The 19,034-nt window shown below is 45.0% G+C and overlaps 2 protein-coding genes across 6 annotated transcripts in view; one reads left to right on the top strand and one right to left on the bottom strand.

Moving 5' to 3' along the window:
- KIF18A (kinesin family member 18A) overlaps positions 1-12,604 on the bottom strand; it is a 79,376-nt gene extending 66,772 nt beyond the window's left edge. For 2 of the 5 annotated variants that reach the window (XM_055317500.1, XM_055317501.1), the window contains exons 1-2: positions 11,162-11,268; positions 707-1,082 (exon numbers count right to left, since the gene is read on the bottom strand). In XM_055317500.1, the coding sequence (XP_055173475.1) occupies positions 707-1,031 (325 nt within the window). In that variant the 5' untranslated portion in view covers positions 1,032-1,082; positions 11,162-11,268. Of the gene's footprint in view, positions 1-706; positions 1,083-4,026; positions 4,065-11,161; positions 11,269-12,582 lie in introns of those variants that run through there. The other 3 variants (XM_055317499.1, XM_055317497.1, XM_055317498.1) reach the window with 3 other exon arrangements.
- A 797-nt stretch (positions 12,605-13,401) lies between these two features.
- The window catches only part of METTL15 (methyltransferase like 15), a 179,528-nt gene continuing 173,895 nt past the window's right edge, over positions 13,402-19,034 (top strand). The window contains exons 1-2 of the mRNA XM_055318094.1: positions 13,402-13,477; positions 17,370-17,656. Coding sequence (XP_055174069.1) covers positions 17,387-17,656 — 270 coding nt within the window. The 5' untranslated portion in view covers positions 13,402-13,477; positions 17,370-17,386. The remainder of the gene's footprint in view (positions 13,478-17,369; positions 17,657-19,034) is intronic.

Raw genomic sequence — 19,034 nt, 5'->3', positions numbered from 1 at the left:
GAATGAGTCAGTGAAAGACAATGAAACATGTTACAGTTTTAGGGTATCTTAAAGAATACGTCATAAATGGTGGTAATTACAAAAATAAATAATGGTGTTAAGTGCCTTGTAAATATTGAATTAACTGGCCTTGGATCTCTCTCTAGGAAATAAACATGGCCATTCTGAAAGGCAAATTACTATAGACCTATCTACAGCACTAGAGATGCTTTCTGGGCTGAAGATATGCTAAAATAGCTCATGATACTCAATTAACATGGGCTTTTAACTTTTTTATTTCAAAGTACTATAAAGAAAAGAGGTTCTGTAACGAAACTTGCCAAGTGTTCAGGAGTGTCTAACTCTTCCCCAGGGATAGATAATTGTATAGGTAAGCAGTGGGAATATTAATGAATACAAATTGTGGGAAATCTGGCATCAACTGCAAGACCCATGTGGCTTAATAACATGGGAAAGTGAAATCAGGACTGTCTACAGGGACCATAGCAAGACTCTGGAAGACAGTTTTACAAATGACATGTTATATATGATGACTAAATTTCAAAGAAAGTCTACTTTTACAGAGAAATTCTACTGAAATCAATACTTTTTAGCAAACAAGCACCTCAAAATTCATCATGTTTAGAAGAATGGGTCAAGCAGATGTTCATTCTAATGTAAAAGTGAAATCAAACGAAAAAATTAAAACTCGAATTGAAACAGTTACCTGTGCAATTATATCCATTCAAAAAACTACGAAGAATTGGCTTAGTAGTATGTTCAAACACTTCTAGTTGAGTAGATGTTTCATCAAAAACAGCATCGAATACAAATTTGAGATCCTTATTTTGTCTCTTTCTAATATCACGATTTGCAGGTTTCTTTCCATGGAAAAAACTGATTTCTTCTTGTTTGGGATCAAAGACTAAGATATGCTTATCCACAACATGTACCACTTTATGGAGTCCAGCTGCCTTTTCTTTTGTGTTTTCAGGACGTACACGAACAACTACTTTCATATGGTGACACAAGTCTTCCTCAGTGACAGACATTGTTGAGTATCTTGCTTCCTCTGTTTATTATGTAAGTGCCTGAGAATTTTTCTGTAATAAAAAAGACAATAAAGTATTAGTATTAGTTCTATTGTACACAATATGGATGGTAGGTAGTATTCATTTAACAAAGTTATTGATTCTATTCCAGTCACTGGTAAATATTACTTGAAATATATTTGAACATTATATATATTCAAACATACATATATGTGTATACACACATATCCACACACACACTTCACTCCTTGGTTCAAAACCTTCCAATGGCTCTTTATTTTATTCAGAGTACACGGTCTGTAAATGGTCTCCATTTTCAACTCACATTTTGATCTTCCTTTTGCTCCCTGTATTCCAGCTAATACACCAAGCACCCCAAAAGGGTCTTCCCAGTAGCCATTTTTTTATTACAAAATGCTTCTTTAATATCTGCGTGACTAACTCCCTCACTTCTCACAAGCCCCTCAAATGTTGCCTTCCTGACTACTCTTATTAAAATTGTCAATCCAATTCCTAATTACCCTTCTCTATTCTTTCCCAAAGCACTTACTATCTCCAAATAGTATATATCTTTTACTTTATTGTGTTTCTCTCTTCCAGATAAACTATACACTCTTTAAAGGTATGTATATTTTTAAAAATCTGTTTTGCTTATTGATGTGTTCCAAGAGCTTAAAACAGTGCCCAGCACAGGGTAGACTGTATAAATATTTGATGAATAAATAAATTAGAAAAATCTAAAAGGTTTTTAATTTTTTCTTAGTTTTAACTTTTAGATACTTGATTAATTTCTGGATAGTTGAGGTTTCTAAACTATTGATCTTTGTTGGTTTATCTTTACTTTTACTTTATATTTTTATGTGAAGCATTCTGAGAGTCAGACCATAATTTTTTTTAATAATAAATTTATTTTTTATTGGTGTTCAACTTGCCAACATACAGAATAACACCCAGTGCTCAACCCGTCAAGTGCCCCCCTCAGTGCCCGCCACCCAGTCACCCCCACCCCCCGCCCACCTCCCATTCCACCACCCCTAGTTCGTTTCCCAGAGTTAGGAGTCTCTCATGTTCTGTCTCCCTTTCTGATATTTCCTACCCATTTCTTCTCCTTTCCCCTCTATTCCCTTTCACTATTATTTATATTCCCCAAATGAGTGAGACCATATAATGTTTGTCCTTCTCCGACTGACTTATTTCACTCAGCATCATACCCTCCAGTTCCACCCACGTGGAAGCAAATGGTGGGTATTAGTCATTTCTTTTTTTTTTAATTTTTTTTAAATTTTTATTTATTTATGATAGTCACACACACAGAGAGAGAGAGAGAGAGAGAGAGAGACACACAGGCAGAGGGAGAAGCAGGCTCCATGCACCGGGAGCCCGATGTGGGATTCGATCCCGAGTCTCCAGGATCGCGCCCTGGGCCAAAGGCAGGCGCCAAACCGCTGCGCCACCCAGGGATCCCCGGTATTTGTCATTTCTAATGGCTGAGGAATATTCCATTGTATGCATAAACCACATCTTCTTTATCCATCATCTTTCGATGGACACGGAGGCTCCTTCCACAGTTGGGCTATTGTGGACATGGCTGCTAGAAACATCGGGGTGCAGGTGTCCCGGCGTTTCACTGCATCTGTATCTTTGGGGTAAATCCCCAGCAGTGCAATTGCTGGGTCATAGGGCAGATCTATTTTTAACCCTTTGCGGAACCTCTACACAGTTTTCCAGAGTGGCTGCACCAGCTCACATTCCCACCAACAGTGCAAGAGGGTTCCCTCAGACCATAATTTTTATTTTAAACTTTATATCACTGATTGATGTATCCTAGACTTAACATTATTACAGAGCAGATTAAGATCTCTGGTTACACCACGGTGTATATGTCATCTTCATCATCTTCATACATGGACATCTTTGGAAGTATTTTTAACCCTATGGATTTATGAGCTACAGGAAGAGATGAGCCTAGATGTATCAGTTCTACTGTCATGAGGCTTGCAGCCAGGATCACTTTTACTACAAATAGTTCATAAGCCAAGGTTCTTCCTTCGTTACCTTGATGATTCTGAGAGATCTTTTGCTGTCCGCTACCATAACCCAAACTAACATAGTTTTGAAGCCCTTGTGAAAATCAAAGCTAGGTTTTTGGATAGCCTTGCTGTGCTGTATATGGTTTCACTGCAGGGAGGGAGTCTAAGTGGAAATCCAGGCTCTGACTCCTGTCTTATACTTCAGGTAAAGAGATCTACCAGGGTTGGGTGTGTGTGTATGTATGTGTGAGATTTAATTTTTTGTCGTGATATAATCTGATAATTCTCACTGCTGTGTAAGTAACATACTGTAAGGAATAGGGACTAATCAGAATAGTGAAGTAGCACATATAGGAGATAATGCTGTCATTCAGAACGAGGTGGCAGTTCGCTTCTGCAAGCACTCTGAAGGTAAAGATAATAGATTTTCTTGATAGATGTGTGGAGTCTGAGAAAAAGACAGGATTCAAGAATAACTCCAAAGTTCTTGGCCTGAGTGTTGGAAGATCTAGACTTCTTACGTTTGAGAATTTTAATAGGCATCCAGGTGGGGGCATGTCAAGGCAGCTGGAACCCAAGTTAAAAAAGTAAACTCTGTCCTCAATGCTGTTTGAAGCTTTTAAAAGTTTTTAAAGCTTTAAAGGGCATTAAGATTTGGGGGAACATTTAAATCAAGGAGAATAGGTTGATCAATTGTATTAAATACTACTAACAGGTAAAGTACATGCTAAGAAGTAACCATGGGATTTAGTAACACAGAAGTCAACAAGAACAGTTTTAGGGGAAAGGTGGTACAAAAACCTGATGAGACTCAGTGAATACAGGAAATACTACTGCAAAAGTAGCAAAGAAGTGGTGTAGTGGAGAGGGATAAGGGGTTAAAAAAAGAATACTTTGTTTTTTTAAATGGGATAAATAACAACAATGATAAAGCTATGTCATAAAACCATACACTTCTGGGGTACCTGGGTAGCTCAGTTGGTTAAATGGCTGCCTTTGGTTCAGGTCACGATCTCAGGGTCTTGGGATGGAGTCCTGCACATCAGCTCCCAGCTCAGCGGGGAGTCTGCTTTTCCCTCTCCCTCTGTCCACCCCCAAAGCTGTGCTCATGCTCTCTTTCTCTCAAACAAATAAAATATTTTTTTTTTTTTTTTAAAGCACCATACACTTTTGAAAAGAATTCAAATAAGGCCAAAGTACTCTAAAAGCAGAAGACACCGGACACAGCCCACACACCCCCTTTGGGGCTCGGTCCTTCCCCAAAAATAGAATGCTGAAGAGGGAAGGATGGTCATTTGGATTCTAATAGTCAGGTCCCAGATGAATTACTACTCTGCTCTTTCTTCATCCTTAAGCTTCTGTTTAACCAAGTCCCACAAAGCACCTATACCTCATTTCTATGACCTTGGACAAGTGACCTAACTTCACTGAGTGTAGGTTTCTCATCTGTATAAAAGAAGCACCTCAAAGCACTGCTGTGAAGGCTACAAGAGATGACAAGTATTAAATGTAGTAAGGCATTCAATAACTGTCAGTCCTCCTATCTACCCCATTCCTGTCTCTTCTTGACAAAGACAGTATTTCCTCATGGGCTCATGATGGCACTTTGGGTATGACAATTCTTCCTTGTTTGGAGTTGTTATATATATTAGAAGATGTTTAGCATTTCTGACCTCTATTATAGGCTAGTAGCAATCCACATTCTTGGTGATACCAAAAACTGATCTCCATACACATTTCTAAAAGTTCTTAGGAATACTGAATGCTTAGACTTTAACTGATACACTTTTCGCCCCTAATCACAGATAAAATACACACAAATGAAAGTTAATTAAGCATAAGAAGACATCAGGTGATTATTTTGAAATAGACCTTAGAATCTCAAGTTGGACGGGATCTCTTGTTAATTAATTAATTAATCAACTCAATATGTTAACTATTAGATGTTGGAGCCAGATACCTTAGGTTAAAATCCCAGGCCTACTACTAACTGGCTGTCACAGTTAGCAAGTTACTTAAACTCCCAGTGGCTGAGTTTCCTCATCTATAAAGTGGGACTAATAATAATATTAACTCGCAGAGCTGTTGTAAGGAACTTAGAACAATGCCTGGCACACAGTATACACTACGAGTGTTTGTCACTATTGTTGTTATTATTATATACAGTGCAGTGAGGCTACAGGTATTAATAAAATAATGACACAATTACGTAAAGGTATAACTAACAAGTGCTGTTAGGTAATGGTTAATAGTGCTACATAAGACTATTATGGGGGACTCATATAGTCAGAAGAAGTGGCAGGAGTGGAGAGCTGAAGGATGGATAGTTACTAACCAGGTAAAAAAAAATTCAGGAAGGAAAACTAATTATACTGTTGTACTAATTATATCATAAATATTGACTGCCTTCTATGAGTTAGGCATTTTTCTGAATCCCATGATAAAGGGCAGGAGTGTATGTGGGGTCTCCTATTCTGGATGGGGCAGTTGAGAAAAGCTTGTCTAGTTGAGGGACTTTTTACAGAAACTGAAGTGTAGGAGTGTGGCTCTCTGGGGCAAGAGTATTTTTAGGCAACAAGTTCAAAGGCCTATGGTAGGAAACAGACATAACTGGCTGCATGGTCAATTTGCTTAAACATTTCTTTTAGCTGTTTAGTTTTAGCTAATTCATTTATAGCATCTAAAGAGATGCTCAATTTACCTTTGCTCAGTCCTTTTTAAAAATTCTTTAAAAATACTTTTTAAGTAATTTCTACACTCAATGTGGGGCTTGAACTCACAATCCTGAGATCAAGAGTAGCATGCTCCATTCACTGAGCCAGCCAGGCGTCCCAAGCTGAGTCCTGATGCAGCTGGACAGAATAAAAGGGAAGGGAGAAGGTTGCATTAAGAAGATATAACTAGATAAGAGTGGGGCCAGATGCAGAAGATTGTGAACACAAGGCCATTAAGTTTAGATTTGATTTTGAAGTTTATTGGGAATTGCTGAAGGTATTTTAGAAGATCTTACTCAAGTAATACTTCAAGGAGAAATATTGACAATTACCTAAACGAATTTAAGAAGTATAATCTCAAATACAACTTTGTTTTACAACTTGTTACAGATTTTTACGGAAGACATCGATTAATTTTTAAAGTATCATACAGGTCTCTGTTTTCAAAATACATGAATGAATATAATTTTCTTAATAAAAATGCTTAGGGTCAATAGAATCACCAAAAAGTAAAAAATTAGTCTATGTTCAAATACACCGATATCTTTAGGGATCAATGAAGTTTTCCTTACGTTAACACACAATGTCAATTTTCTTTCCTAACATGGCCAAGAGATGGGCATCTACTTGATTCTGAATAAGGCACACAGAAAGCAAAGTCTTTGACTATGTTTACTAAGAAGCAGCAGGTGTTAAAACCTAATTACCTAATTCCCTAAAAGCTTAAATATTGTTATCTGTATAATAACGTGTTGCTTCAAAAAGTCTTTTTGGGGCATCTAGCTAGCTCAGTGGGTAGAGCCCACAACTTTTTGATTTCAGGGTTTCAAGTTTGAGGACCAAATTGGGTGTAGAGATTACTTAAAAATAAAACCTTAAAAAAAAAATTCTGTGCAGGTGACTGTTCAGAAGATAGTACCACAGCCTCTGATCAATTTTGTCATATCTACTCCTAATTGTATTTGTTGAATAGAATCAAGAGTAAGCTGGTTAGGATGACATTGAAGGAAATAAAACATTAAACACTGGTTCCAACACCATTGTTCATTATAATAGATACGGTCTAGTCTAGAGAAAGTAGAATATAAAAAAGAAAAATGAAGGAGCTAATGCAGGGGCTTTAGTTGCTAATCTATAAAGTGAAAGGATTGGACTCTGTGATATCTAAGGTCTGTTTCTAGCTCTAGTAGTTTATGATTATTACATGTGATTGGAAAAGGGTCTAAGAAAGTGACAGGAAATAACAGCTAATGGGACTGTATGTTTTTACCATTATATCCCTAATCTCTTGTAGTGAGTCTGGTAAATAGCAAGTTCTCAAATATTTAATTAGAGTAAATTAATAAATTATAAAAAGCAGACACAGAATCCAAGGAAGCAATTCACCCATTTAGAGTAGAGGCAAACATATTTCTCTGAAAGAATCAGCGTATTACAGTAGAGTACAACGACTGGCAATAATTGGTGGTCACAATGAGGACTCCGAGGCATCAAAAAAAGGAAATGTGGCTGGCTTCTCATTTACAAAATGAAGAAAATGGGAAGATCACGCTGATAATAATCAGCGAGGGTGGTTAAAACACCATGTCACTTAACAAGGGTAACATTCGATTTTCTGGGATATTCACTTACATAGAAAAGCTCATTCATTTCTCTGTTATATTTAATGAAGAGCTGTTAAAACATAATTCTCTTCAGTAAGTGTAAGAGGATATAAACCAAGCTAAAGAGGCAAATTCTAAACTTATAATGTAAGCAGCTACTGTTCACCCAAGATAAAATATAAGCTAATTAAATCAAAGATTCACCCTCAATTATATGCAAGTACAATAATAAATCTTATTTAATCCATTGATTGCATATACAGCTGCCTTCTTCTAGAGCAATCAGATCATGTTATGTATCTCCTGTCATTCCCCAGCTCCAACCTCTGCAATGACTTCCCAGCATAATAAAATGCAAATTTCCTAGCATGTTGAGTAGGTTCTCCATCTGGCCCCATCTACCTCTCCAACCTCTTCTTCAACTGTTCTCCTCCTTTTTGATTCTGCTTCAGTCACACTGTTCTTAAAACATTCAGTCTTGTTCTAACCTCCTGGCCTTGAGTGTTCTCTCCTTTGCCTGGAAGGCACTACCTTCAGATATTTGCAAATATTATTAATATCTCAGTTCATTATTCAGGTCTCTGTTCAAATACCACTTCAGAGAGGGTTTCTCTAAAGATTCCATACAAAATAGTGTCACCTCGCCCTTTCCTCTTCATTCCCTTGCCAGCTTTATTTTTCTTCTTAGCATCTAGACTAACTGGAAAAATATATATTATTTGGTTAGATATCTATTACTTATTTCCCCTCTAGAATATAAGCACTATGAAAGTATGAGCTACATCTGTACCCCAGAACCTTGAACAGGGCTTGTTGAATATTTAGGACTTAATACATAGTTGTTCAATAAATGAATGAATTAATGCAGATTTCAAGATATATGTGCAAAACTACTGCAGAACAGCAGACTTTGCATACAAGCATTTGTATTTTTTAAAAGTCATATATTGTACATGCACAGGCTCTTTTAAGAAAAGAACACAAGAAACTCTTAACATCAGTTCCCCCATGGTGGAGAAATATGAAGGTCTGGGTGACAGGCAGGCTTACTTTCTACCATGTATTCTTTTGTATCATTTGGATTTTAAACAAGACTAGTTATTTTTATTTCAAAAACAAAATAAAAAGTATTAAAATTAACTGTAGGCACAATCTTTCGTTTAATAACTTTGTTTTTATGAAATACTTTCTATTGATCACTTAGTATACAAACAGAAATTGCTAAGCAATTTACATACTTCTCAATCCTCATAATAATCCTATGATATAGGTATTACAATCATTTCTATTCTATAGAGGGAAAACTGTAATGGAGATTAAGCTAATTGGCTACAGTCACACTAATGGATGCAAAAGACATGGGATTTGAACTCAGACTAAGTGGGTGTAAATCTGAAGTATTTAAGTAACCACTCTTTTGATTGTAAATATATAATCTCCAGAAATTTTCTCATGAAAGTTGTAAATATATATTTGTCTATTCTTGATAGAAACCTCAGTGGAGGAGCACCTGAATGGATGTTGAAATAAAACAGAGTTTGATTTCTCTATGCTTGTAGGATATCAAATGATTTCTCCATGCTTACGGGATATCAAATATTATCAGCAAAGATGCTATTAATTGAGAACTTTTATTTTTTTTTATTTTTTTAAAGATTTTATTTACTTATTCATGCAAGACGAAGAGAGAGAAGCAGGCTCCCCGTGGGGAGCTGATTGTGGGGTTTGATCCCAGGACCCTGGGGTCACGACCTGCGCTCAAGGCCAGCTCTCAACCACTGAGCCACCCAGGCGTTCCGAGAACTTTTAAATTAGGTCAATAAAAACGATAAGTACTAATTATGAACAACACTGACTATCATTTGAGCATGCTCTATATGCTAGACATTATGGTAAACATTTAACATTCATCATCTCATTCAATCCTTAGAATAATCACGTGAGGCATTCTATAACAGTATCCATTTCACAAAAACAGAAACTTCGTTAAGGGTAAATAAATTTTTCCAAGAGACATTGCTGGTAAGTGAGGAGCCTGAATGGAGACTCAGGTCTCAACAGCAAGCCCATGTTCCTAACAGCAGTGCTCTGCTGTAATAAGAACAGAGTATTTTCAAACAAAGGAACAGAAGTGCCGAATGTGGAGTCAGTCATACAGTTCTTAATCACTTCTTAAACTCAAATCTGAATCAGACTAAGTCCAACAAACATTTTTTAGGAACAGGAACTATCCTCCACACTATCATTTAAGGTTCATACAGCCTCCACCCGATTTACACCTCTCTTCGGAACTGGCTTTAGTGTCCGAGCCGGTGCGCTTCCCTAAGTTCAAAACATCAGGGGAGAAAGAAAATTTCAAGTGGCATGAAGGGCGGCACTGACATCTGGGCTATTTTTTTTCCTCCTGGATTTCACAGCGTTGACAGAATAAAAGTGATTTTATGGCGCACCTTAATCGATTCAGGGGATCGCTGCACTTTCACAAGATGCACTTTTACAATGAAAAATTCATGTACTTGCAAATACTTGCTCAGGGACAGAAGGGGTGAGCTGCTGCCATGAAAGGCAGCTCCCCTCGGTTTACGGAAGCAGACACTTCTTACAAAGTAATGGAAACTGAGTAACGAGCACTATCTAGTCTTTGGTTCTTACATTCTCGGGCGCCAGAGCCCATAACCACTCCCCAAACTCCAAGGGAGGGCCTGGAAGTAGCCCCCGGACGGCTCACAGCCCACAGCCTCAACTGCAGGCCTACGACAGGCATCACCCACTCCCGGGAGCCAGCCAGCTTGCACGGCGGCAGTCGGCCTGGATTTCCCCGTGGCTGCGCGCCCACGAGCCCCTCAAGGGGCCCTGCACACTCCAGGGCTGCGGGCGCGGGGCACCCTCGGGCACCCCTGGGCGCGCTGTCAGCTGTGGCCGGGGCGCAGAGGCGGTTCCCGCCCACCCTGGCCGGGCCAGCAGCACACCCTGGGGCCAAGACGCCCCAGCTGACAGTCACACCCGGGCCGCGCCGCCTGGGACCGAGCCAGGCGCCCAGTGGCCCCTGGCGGGGGCAGGGCAGTTGGGTGCCAGGATGCCCTGCATCATCGCTCACCTCTCGGAAGTGAAGGCGGGAGCAGTCAGGGCCCCCGGCCAGGCCCTCGGAGGGCGAGCTGCCCCTTCCTTCCCCCCCCACCCCCCGGGCCCTACCCCCGGCCCAGGACCCTACCCCCCACCCAGGGTCTTACCCGCCCCCGCCCGGGGCCCTAGCCCCCCTCCCAAGGTCCTACCCCCAACCAGGGCCCTAACATCACCAGGACCCTAAAACCCCCCCGGGCCCTAATACCCTCCCAGGATCCTAACCCCGCCCAGGACCCTACTCCCCCTCACAGGCCTAACCCCGCTCAGGACCCTAAATTCCCCCAGGATCCTAACCATCCCCCGACCCTAACCCCGCCCAGGACCCTAACCTTCCCCAGGACACTAACCCCTCCTCCGGACCCTACCCCACCCCCCGCTCTCTAACCCCGCCCAGGACCCTAACCCCCCCCTCCAACCCTAACCCCCCTCCAGCTCGCTAACCCCGCCAGGACCCTAACCGCCCCCTCCAGCTCTCTAACCCCGCCCAGGCCCTAGCCCCGCCCCCCGGGGCCCTTCCGCCTCCCAGGCCCTAACCGCCCCCCGCCCCCCGCGCCTCCCGCGTCGGTCCACAAGCCCGGCCCGTCGTGCGCTTCCAGCGACCTGGGCAGCACACGAGGCGTCCGCGGCGGCAGGCTCCTGGTCGCGCGCGTCTCGCTCACCTCGGGCCCGCAGGGGCGACGGCGACTCTCCTCCTCGACGTCCGCCGCTCCGCGGCTCAAACTCAGCCACAAGATTCAAACCCAAGCCAGCCTTCCCAGCGCCCCGTCTCATTGGCCGCCGGCGCCGTGACGCCATCACGTCGGACGTTGCCGCGGCGCGCGGCCGCTGGGCGCCAGGACTCTGGGCCGCGCCGCTCCGCGGAGGGGGCGTGGCCGCGCGTCGCCGGGGCAACGCGCGCGGCTGTTTCCGGAGACGCCGGCCCCCAGGTGGGCGGGGCTAGCGGCGGCGGCAGGTGGGAGGAGCCAGCCCGGGGGCTGCAGGCAGGCTCGGGGGCGGGGGGCGCGGGGCGCGGGGGCTGGCTGGTGCGGTCGGCCGGCGGGAGGGGTGGAGCCTGCGGCGGCTGGACGCTTGGATTTCCCTTTTCTTCCCGGAGGAGTGAGGCCTCCAAGGCTCGGGTCTGATGCTCCGGAGGGCGTGGGCACCTGGGCCTCTTGGCCGCTGACACTCGGATGCACTGGGCGCAATCCGCCGCGACTAATTGAAAAGTCTAGAGCTTTGGGCTTGAGGCCCCAGCGCTCCCAGGCCTATCCCTTTATTGCTGATTGTGAAACTACTCGGCGTTTGGTGTTTTTTTTTTTTTTTTTAATATTTATTTCTAATGATTTTACGAAATAAATTCATTTAAATGTATTGGCCTACTTCATTATTGGATGCAGTGTTGTTGTTTTTTTTAAATCTTAGATTACAGATAAAATTTGAGAACGTACGCTTTAATAAGAAAAAAAAGGGAAATATGTGTGCTAAGTTCTCTTTATGGGTCGGGGTGATTTTAACCGTAGGATCTGAAGGCCAATGTCATTCTTTATATTGACATTGTATCCATGCTGCAATTACTGATTGTAGACTTTAGGGACATAGTAGTGTAAGTAAAAATCCCTGCCCTCTTGGGGTTTATATTCTTACATGGAGCTTATCACCCTAATAAAGAGGATGGCACAACACTTGCACAGTATTGTAACTCACATACTATATGAAAGCCTCATTTCATGTATTTCATAATATATGAAATGTCCCATAATATGGACATTTATTTCCTGCTGAAGATCTGAAACACTGTGTGTTGCATATGATGCGTGTTACACGGCTGTTCCTGAACTCTGGATAGAGCCCTATGAAGCTACTAATTCCGGCTAATTGTACCTTTTTTTTTTTTTTTTTTTAATGTGGCTGCATGTATCTTAGCTAATGCAATAGTTACTTGTGTGGTGCTGGGTTTGGCAATAAACCTGAAAACCCCCTTTTTAAAAAATCTTTTAAATTATTTATTTATTTATTTATTTATTTATTTATTTATTATTTATCTATCTATCTATTTATTTTTTTGTTTATTTACCTTTTTATTTTCATTTCAAATACGCACCCAATAGAACTTTACCATTGACGTCCCAGGCATTTCGTTGACTTTACATCGGTCATCTCATTCAATTCCCAGAACGGTCCATGAGATGCGGGCATAATTTATTTCACTGAAAAAAAAAAAAAAAAAAAGAAAAACAGGTTTCTTCAGAAAATCCCTAAAGGAAATTCCTTATTGTTAGTAGTGGTGCAAACCGGCCAATTCAGAATTGAGGCCTTTGTCTCGGGAATACTTTGTAGATTTCGTGATATTAAGATGCTCTCTTCATCTCTTCTGAAAATATGTATCGTTGAACCAAGGTGTCATAAGGTGGCACCGGTTACTGCTGTCTCCCGGGTGTTCCCGAGGACTTTCCCGCCAGCCCCGTCGGGGCCCGCTACCAGGTCTCCGCACACCTGGCGGGGATGCTCGCCGGGCGTCCGGCGCCGGAGTCCGCCCCCCCGGGCTCTGGGCACCTGGCCGCCGAGGCCCCGGCGGCCGCACGGCCCTGCAGGTGGGCAGAGGCGTCCCCGCGCCGCGGTCGAGGCCGCCGCTGAGCCCCGCGGGACGTCAGGAGCCCCAAGTGTGGGGCACGGGGGTGTCGGGGGATGAGGCGGGGAGGAAGAGCCAGAGCCATCGCAGCCCGCGGCGCTGGAGCAGGCCGCCTGCTCGCCGTCCGCCCGCACAGGTGCCGCAGCAGCGGGGCTGTTGGCCCGGGGAGGGGGCGCGGCGCCCCGGGGTCCCCGGGCGCCCCGGCTGCGGGCTCGGCCGCGCAGCGGAACCAAAGGCCGGCGCTCGCGCGGGGCCGCGGCGGACCCGCCCCCCAGTGCGGTCCGTCCGCGCGCGGGTCCCCCGGGCCCGGCCTCGACGTGCGGCCGCGGGCCCCAGATCCGCCCGGCCAGCCCGCTCCGCGCCGCAGGTGAGGGGGCCCGGCCCCGCCGCAGCCCCGCCCGCAGCCCGCCGCCCGCCGCCCGCCGCCCGCCGCCGCCCCGCCGCGCCCTCGGGGCCTCGGGGAGGCTGAGGACCGCCCGCCGGCAGGCCCCGCCCCGCCCCTGCCCGCCGCCGCCGCCGCCGCCGCCGCCGCCGCCGCCGCCGCCGCGCGCTCAGTCCTCGAGGGCGGGAGCGGGGAGCCCGGCGCGGCGCAGGCCCCGGGGTCACAGCCGCTGTCCCTCCGTGGGCGCGCGGCCCCGGCCCCGGACCTCCGTGCGCCCGCGCGGCCCCGCGGGGGGGAAGGGGGGAGGGGGAGCGCCGGGCGGCCCAGCCCGCCGCGGGGAGCAGGGGGGAGGGGAGGGGACGGGGAGGGGGAGGGGCTTCCGGGCGTCCCGCGGCCCCTGCGGAGCCGCACGTGGGAGCACCCCTACCCTTCCCCAGCCCCAGGCACGCACCTGGGAGCACCCCCTACCCCCCCACACCCCGGGTCCGCACCTGGGAGCACCCCCACCCTTCCTCCCCCGCCCTGGGCACGCACGTGGGAGCATCCCCTCCCCCTCCCGCCCCGGGTCCGCACCTGGGAGCACCCCTACCCTCCCCCCCCACCCCGGGCACGCACCTGGGAGCACCCCCACCCTTCCTCCCCCGCCCTGGGCACGCACGTGGGAGCATCCCCTCCCCCTCCCGCCCGGGGTCCGCACCTGGGAGCACCCCGGGCACGCCCCTACCCTTCCTCCCCCACCCCGGGCACGCACGTGGGAGCACCCCCTCCCCCTCCCGCCCCGAGTCCGCACCTGGGACCACCCCCTACCCTCCCCCCCCACCCCGGGCACGCACCTGGGAGCACCCCCTACCCTTCCTCCCCCACCCCGGGCACGCACCTGGGAGCACCCCCACCCTTCCTCCCCCGCCCTGGGCACGCACGTGGGAGCATCCCCTCCCCCTCCCGCCCCGGGTCCGCACCTGGGAGCACCCCTACCCTCCCCGCCCACCCCGGGCACGCACCTGGGAGCACCCCCCTACCCCCCACACCCCGGGTCCGCACCTGGGAGCACCCCCACCCTTCCTCCCCCACCCCGGGCACGCACCTGGGAGCACCCCTACCCTTCCTCCCCCACCCGGGCACGCACGTGGGAGCACCCCCTACCCTTCCTCCCCCACCCCGGGCACGCACGTGGGAGCACCCCCTACCCTTCCTCCCCCACCCCGGGCCCGCACCTGGGAGCACCCCCTCCCCCCTACCACTCCCCGCCCCCGCGCAGCCCCTGCAGTGGCCGACCATCCGGCCCCCGCCCCTTCCTGCAGACTGAGCCTGTGACTGTCCGCGATCCTTGACCCCGGGGGGCCCGGGGGACCGCGTGGGGCCCGGCCGCAGCTCGCCGCCTTCCCTCGTTGTCGAGCTCTCCAGCAAACGGCCAGCGAGATGCTGCGAGTGCGCGGCATGTGGACCCAGGGTCGCGGCCACCCTGCTAGGCTTCGAACGGGGAACCCAGTGGAGTAAATAGAGAAATTGAATGCGGAAGGAAAGACTTAAATGCAACAGAAGCTTTTCTTTTCTTTTTTTTTTTTTTTTTTAATCTGTTCTACTTGATTTTCCCTATGTAGCTCTAATTCCTGTATTGGGGAAATACATATCTCCCCTATGCACATGTACCTACACGCAGATACCTACACGTGTATTTGGGTGTCTGTGCACCTCGGGACGTGCCGTGCGGATTGCGCGGCTGTTCCCGAGTCCGCTCTGCAGGCCTGTATAGGGCCTGCCCTCTGTTACACTATTTCCAGGCGGAGTAGCAACAGGCCAGAGGATGTTGGCTCTTTGCGGAAAAAGAATGTAATTCGTGAGCGAGTGCGGATATACAGTCAACGTGGTTAAGGTTCCGTTGGGTGACCCGGGTGCACTCAGCAGAGCAGCGGCCGGGGTGGCGGCCCAGAGGCTCAGATGCCAGGCTCTGCGGACAGAAGGCCGGCCTTACCCATCTACCCTGCGACGCCCTAGGAATGTGCCCTCGGCCAATTACTTGCGTTTTCCTCATCTGAGTGTGGAAATAACAACACTACCTACCTCTAACAGTTGTGGTTAGGACTGAAGGAGTTGACAGGTATTTAGTAAGTGCCCGGGAAATGTTAGCTTTTATTTCGAAAAATGTCAGAAAACACAGTCAGGGGGTAGTTGGGTTTACTTTGTATGAGCTTTCTGAAAAACGCAGGGCACAATTAAAGATTTGGCTGATTTGTCACTGATGAACATCTAAAACGTTACTTTAAAACACTTATTTCCAGGCTTTTTTTTTTTTTTTCCTATATTTTTCCTGTGTCACATTTGTCACATAGTTCTGTGGACTATGTCTTAGATAAAGTTGGCCTATCCTTAAGGCAACGTCTTGTTGATATTAAATTTATAAAATATAAATATTCCTTTTCTAGTCATTACATGTGATCAGTTTTTCGACATTATTTTTCATTTCTATTGCAAAAGGAAGGGAAGGCATATTTAAGCAGGATGTTTATGTTTCTTTTTCTTGGTAAGGGAGATATTTATGTTTCTTGAAGGATTTTGAGAGTGGTTTTTGGTAGGGTCAGTCAGCAGGTGAAATTTCCTAAAGTAAATTTTTTGTTTGTTTGTTTGTTTTAAATTCATAAGAGACAGAGGCAGAGACACAGGCAGAGGGAGAAGCAGGGTCCATGCAGGGAGCCCGACGTGGGACTGGATCCCCAGGATGCCAGGGTCATACCTTGAGCCAAAGGCGGATGCTCAACCTCTGAGCCACCCAGGCGTCCCCTAAATTAAGTTTCGATAAAGATATAAGTTCTGTAGAATCTGGAGTTCATCCATCCATCCATTCATTTTTCTTCCCCAGAAAACACTTCTCAAACACCTAGTGTGTATCTGCTTTTGTGGATATAAAGGTGTGGGTCTTATTCTTAAATAACTCATAATAACTTAGAAGGAAAGAAGCAGAGTGTTAAGTTGGTATATACTGTAGTAGTATTAAAAACGTGGCTTACAACCTAATGTATAAAAGCATAATATTTCCAAAAGGGTTTCTGTTAATATATTTCATGAGTGCTTTTTCCTCTGCACCTGGAAGAGTTCCAGATTGCAGAATAAAAAGGAACAAGTGTGAGAAAGTTAAGGAATGTATTAATTATTTGCTTGTTTTTGGGGAGCAGAGGACAGACAAAATAGCATGCCAAAGTATGTTCAGTTGAGTATTTATAAAGTCATAATTTAAATTGAAACATGCTTCACTAATGGAAGCCATGATGAGATAGTCTTGTCAGAGAATATCCATAACAAGTCTGCAAGATTTTCACAAGCTAATTTTTACCTTCATTTGTTTATGAATAAACATGCATATCTTTTTCCAAGGACGGTTTTTCAAATAAAGTTGGACTGAAGATGAAGACTTAGCAATATGAGAAAAACAAATAGAAGAGCTTAAAATAAAAGACTACCTGAATCTGAAATAGGATAATATGCATAATCCGTGCAATCATTAGCTTTTTTTAAAATTTAAATTCAATTAATTAACCTATAGTGTATTGTTAATTTCAGAGGTGGAGTTCAGTGATTTCTCTGTTGTCTGTGACACCCAGTGCTCATTATATGACATACCGTCCTTAATGCCCATCACCCAGTGACGGTATCCCCCACCTCCCTCCAGATGGCTTTTCAAATAAATAGTTCTAATGCACTGAATCTATTCTTTAAAGTCAGAAATATATTTCAGAAAAATGATGACCCAATAATCAATTTTTACAGCCCTGATCATTAAAACGTCAATATCTTAGAGCTTAACAGGCCATATGTAAAAGTTATATAAAATTATGTATTTTAAAAATCCAACAATCGTGATATTTTTAATTTTTTTCCCCAGATTTGTTGACCTACAGAATGCTTCGATACCCATATTTTTGTAGACTCTATAAAGAATTCCTTTCATGCTGGTGGGAATCTGGCATATTTAATTCAGGTGTCTGGCCAAAAAGAATACATGATACAGCACAAAGGTATAATGAGTGTGAAGCCCGGGAGCAAACAGATCAAAATGGAACTCAAGAGATGCACAGACCTCAGGATAGAGATAACGAAGCTGTGACTAAGTTACATATTCCAGTCATGGTGGATGAAGTTGTTCGTTGTTTGGCACCACAGAAAGGCCAGGTAAGTTGGTTAGTGTTTCTATTTTTTAACACTTTAAAATTGAGATGTTCATTTATCTTAATATTCACAATTTTAAAGTGTGCAATTCACTGGTTTTTAATATATTCACAAGGTTTTACAATCATCACTATCTAACTCAGGAGCATTTCATAGGGATTCCTGTGTCTCTTAGCGTTCACTCTGCATTGACCCCCTTCCCCTTGCCCTGACAACTAGAGTCTGAGTCTGTTTTTTGTCTATATGGAGTTGCCTAATCTGGACATTTCTTATGAATACATTCATGTCATATGTGACCTTTTGCACTTGCTCATTATTTAGCATGTTTTCAAGATTCATGAGAGTTGTAGCATTTGTCTGTAATTCATTTTTTTTTTTTTCTGAACCATTGCTTTTATGGATAATCCACATCCTGTTTTATTCATTCACCAATTGATGGCATTTGTGTTTCTGTTTTTTGGCTACTGTGAAGAATGCTATTATGAATATTCACGTGCACTTTTTTGTGTGGACATATATTTTCACTTCTCTTGGATATATATACCTAGGAGTGGAATTGCTGGGTCATATGGTAACTATGCTTAACTTTTTGAGGATCTGTCATACTGTTTTCCAGAGTTGAATAGTTTTGTCAAGTAGCAGTTTTAAAAGAAAAAGAACATGACATTGGCTGAGCAGTTTGGGTATGAAAACTGAGTTCTAGCATAGATTCTTGAGAATTTTGATATCTTTTCAGGAACAACTAGAGACAGAAGTTAAGGATCTGAATTCCTATTCCTTGTTTTAGACTTTTCAACTACTTTGCTATCTGATTCAAAGTTCTTCAGAGAAACAGAACCAACAGAATGTTTATGTGTGTGTATACGTACGTGTGTATACACATACATATATGGGGAGGAGCAGAGATTGAATGATTGATTTTGAGGAATTTAATCTCAAAGAGGGTTGCTAATTCCAAAATGTGCACAGTAGGCTGGAAGGCTGGAGACCCAGGTAGGAATTGCAGCTTAAGTCCAAAAAGAATCTGCTGGCAGTGTTCCTTCTTGTTCCAAGGAAGTCAGCCTTTGTTCGCCAATTGGATGGGGCCCACCCACATTATGGAGGGTAATCTGCTTTACTCAGTATAGTAATTCAAATTTTATCTCATCTGAAAAAAAACAAAAACAAACCTTCACGGAAAGGTGTGGTTTTCTTTAAAAGATTAAAAAAAAAATCTTTTTAAATATTATTTATTTATTCATGAGAGACACACAGAGGGAGAAGCAGGCTCCATGTAGGGAGCCCGATGTGGGACTTGATCCCAGGACTGGGGGATCATGACCTGAGCCAAAGGCAAACGCTCAACCACTGAGCCACCCAGGCGTCCCTAAATTTTTTATTC

Source organism: Nyctereutes procyonoides, unplaced genomic scaffold (genome assembly GCF_905146905.1).
Source record: "Nyctereutes procyonoides isolate TBG_1078 unplaced genomic scaffold, NYPRO_anot_genome, whole genome shotgun sequence".
Taxonomy (NCBI): Eukaryota; Metazoa; Chordata; class Mammalia; order Carnivora; family Canidae; genus Nyctereutes; species Nyctereutes procyonoides.
Note: the sequence above shows the minus strand (reverse complement) of the source record. Positions and strands in the feature narration are given on the sequence as shown.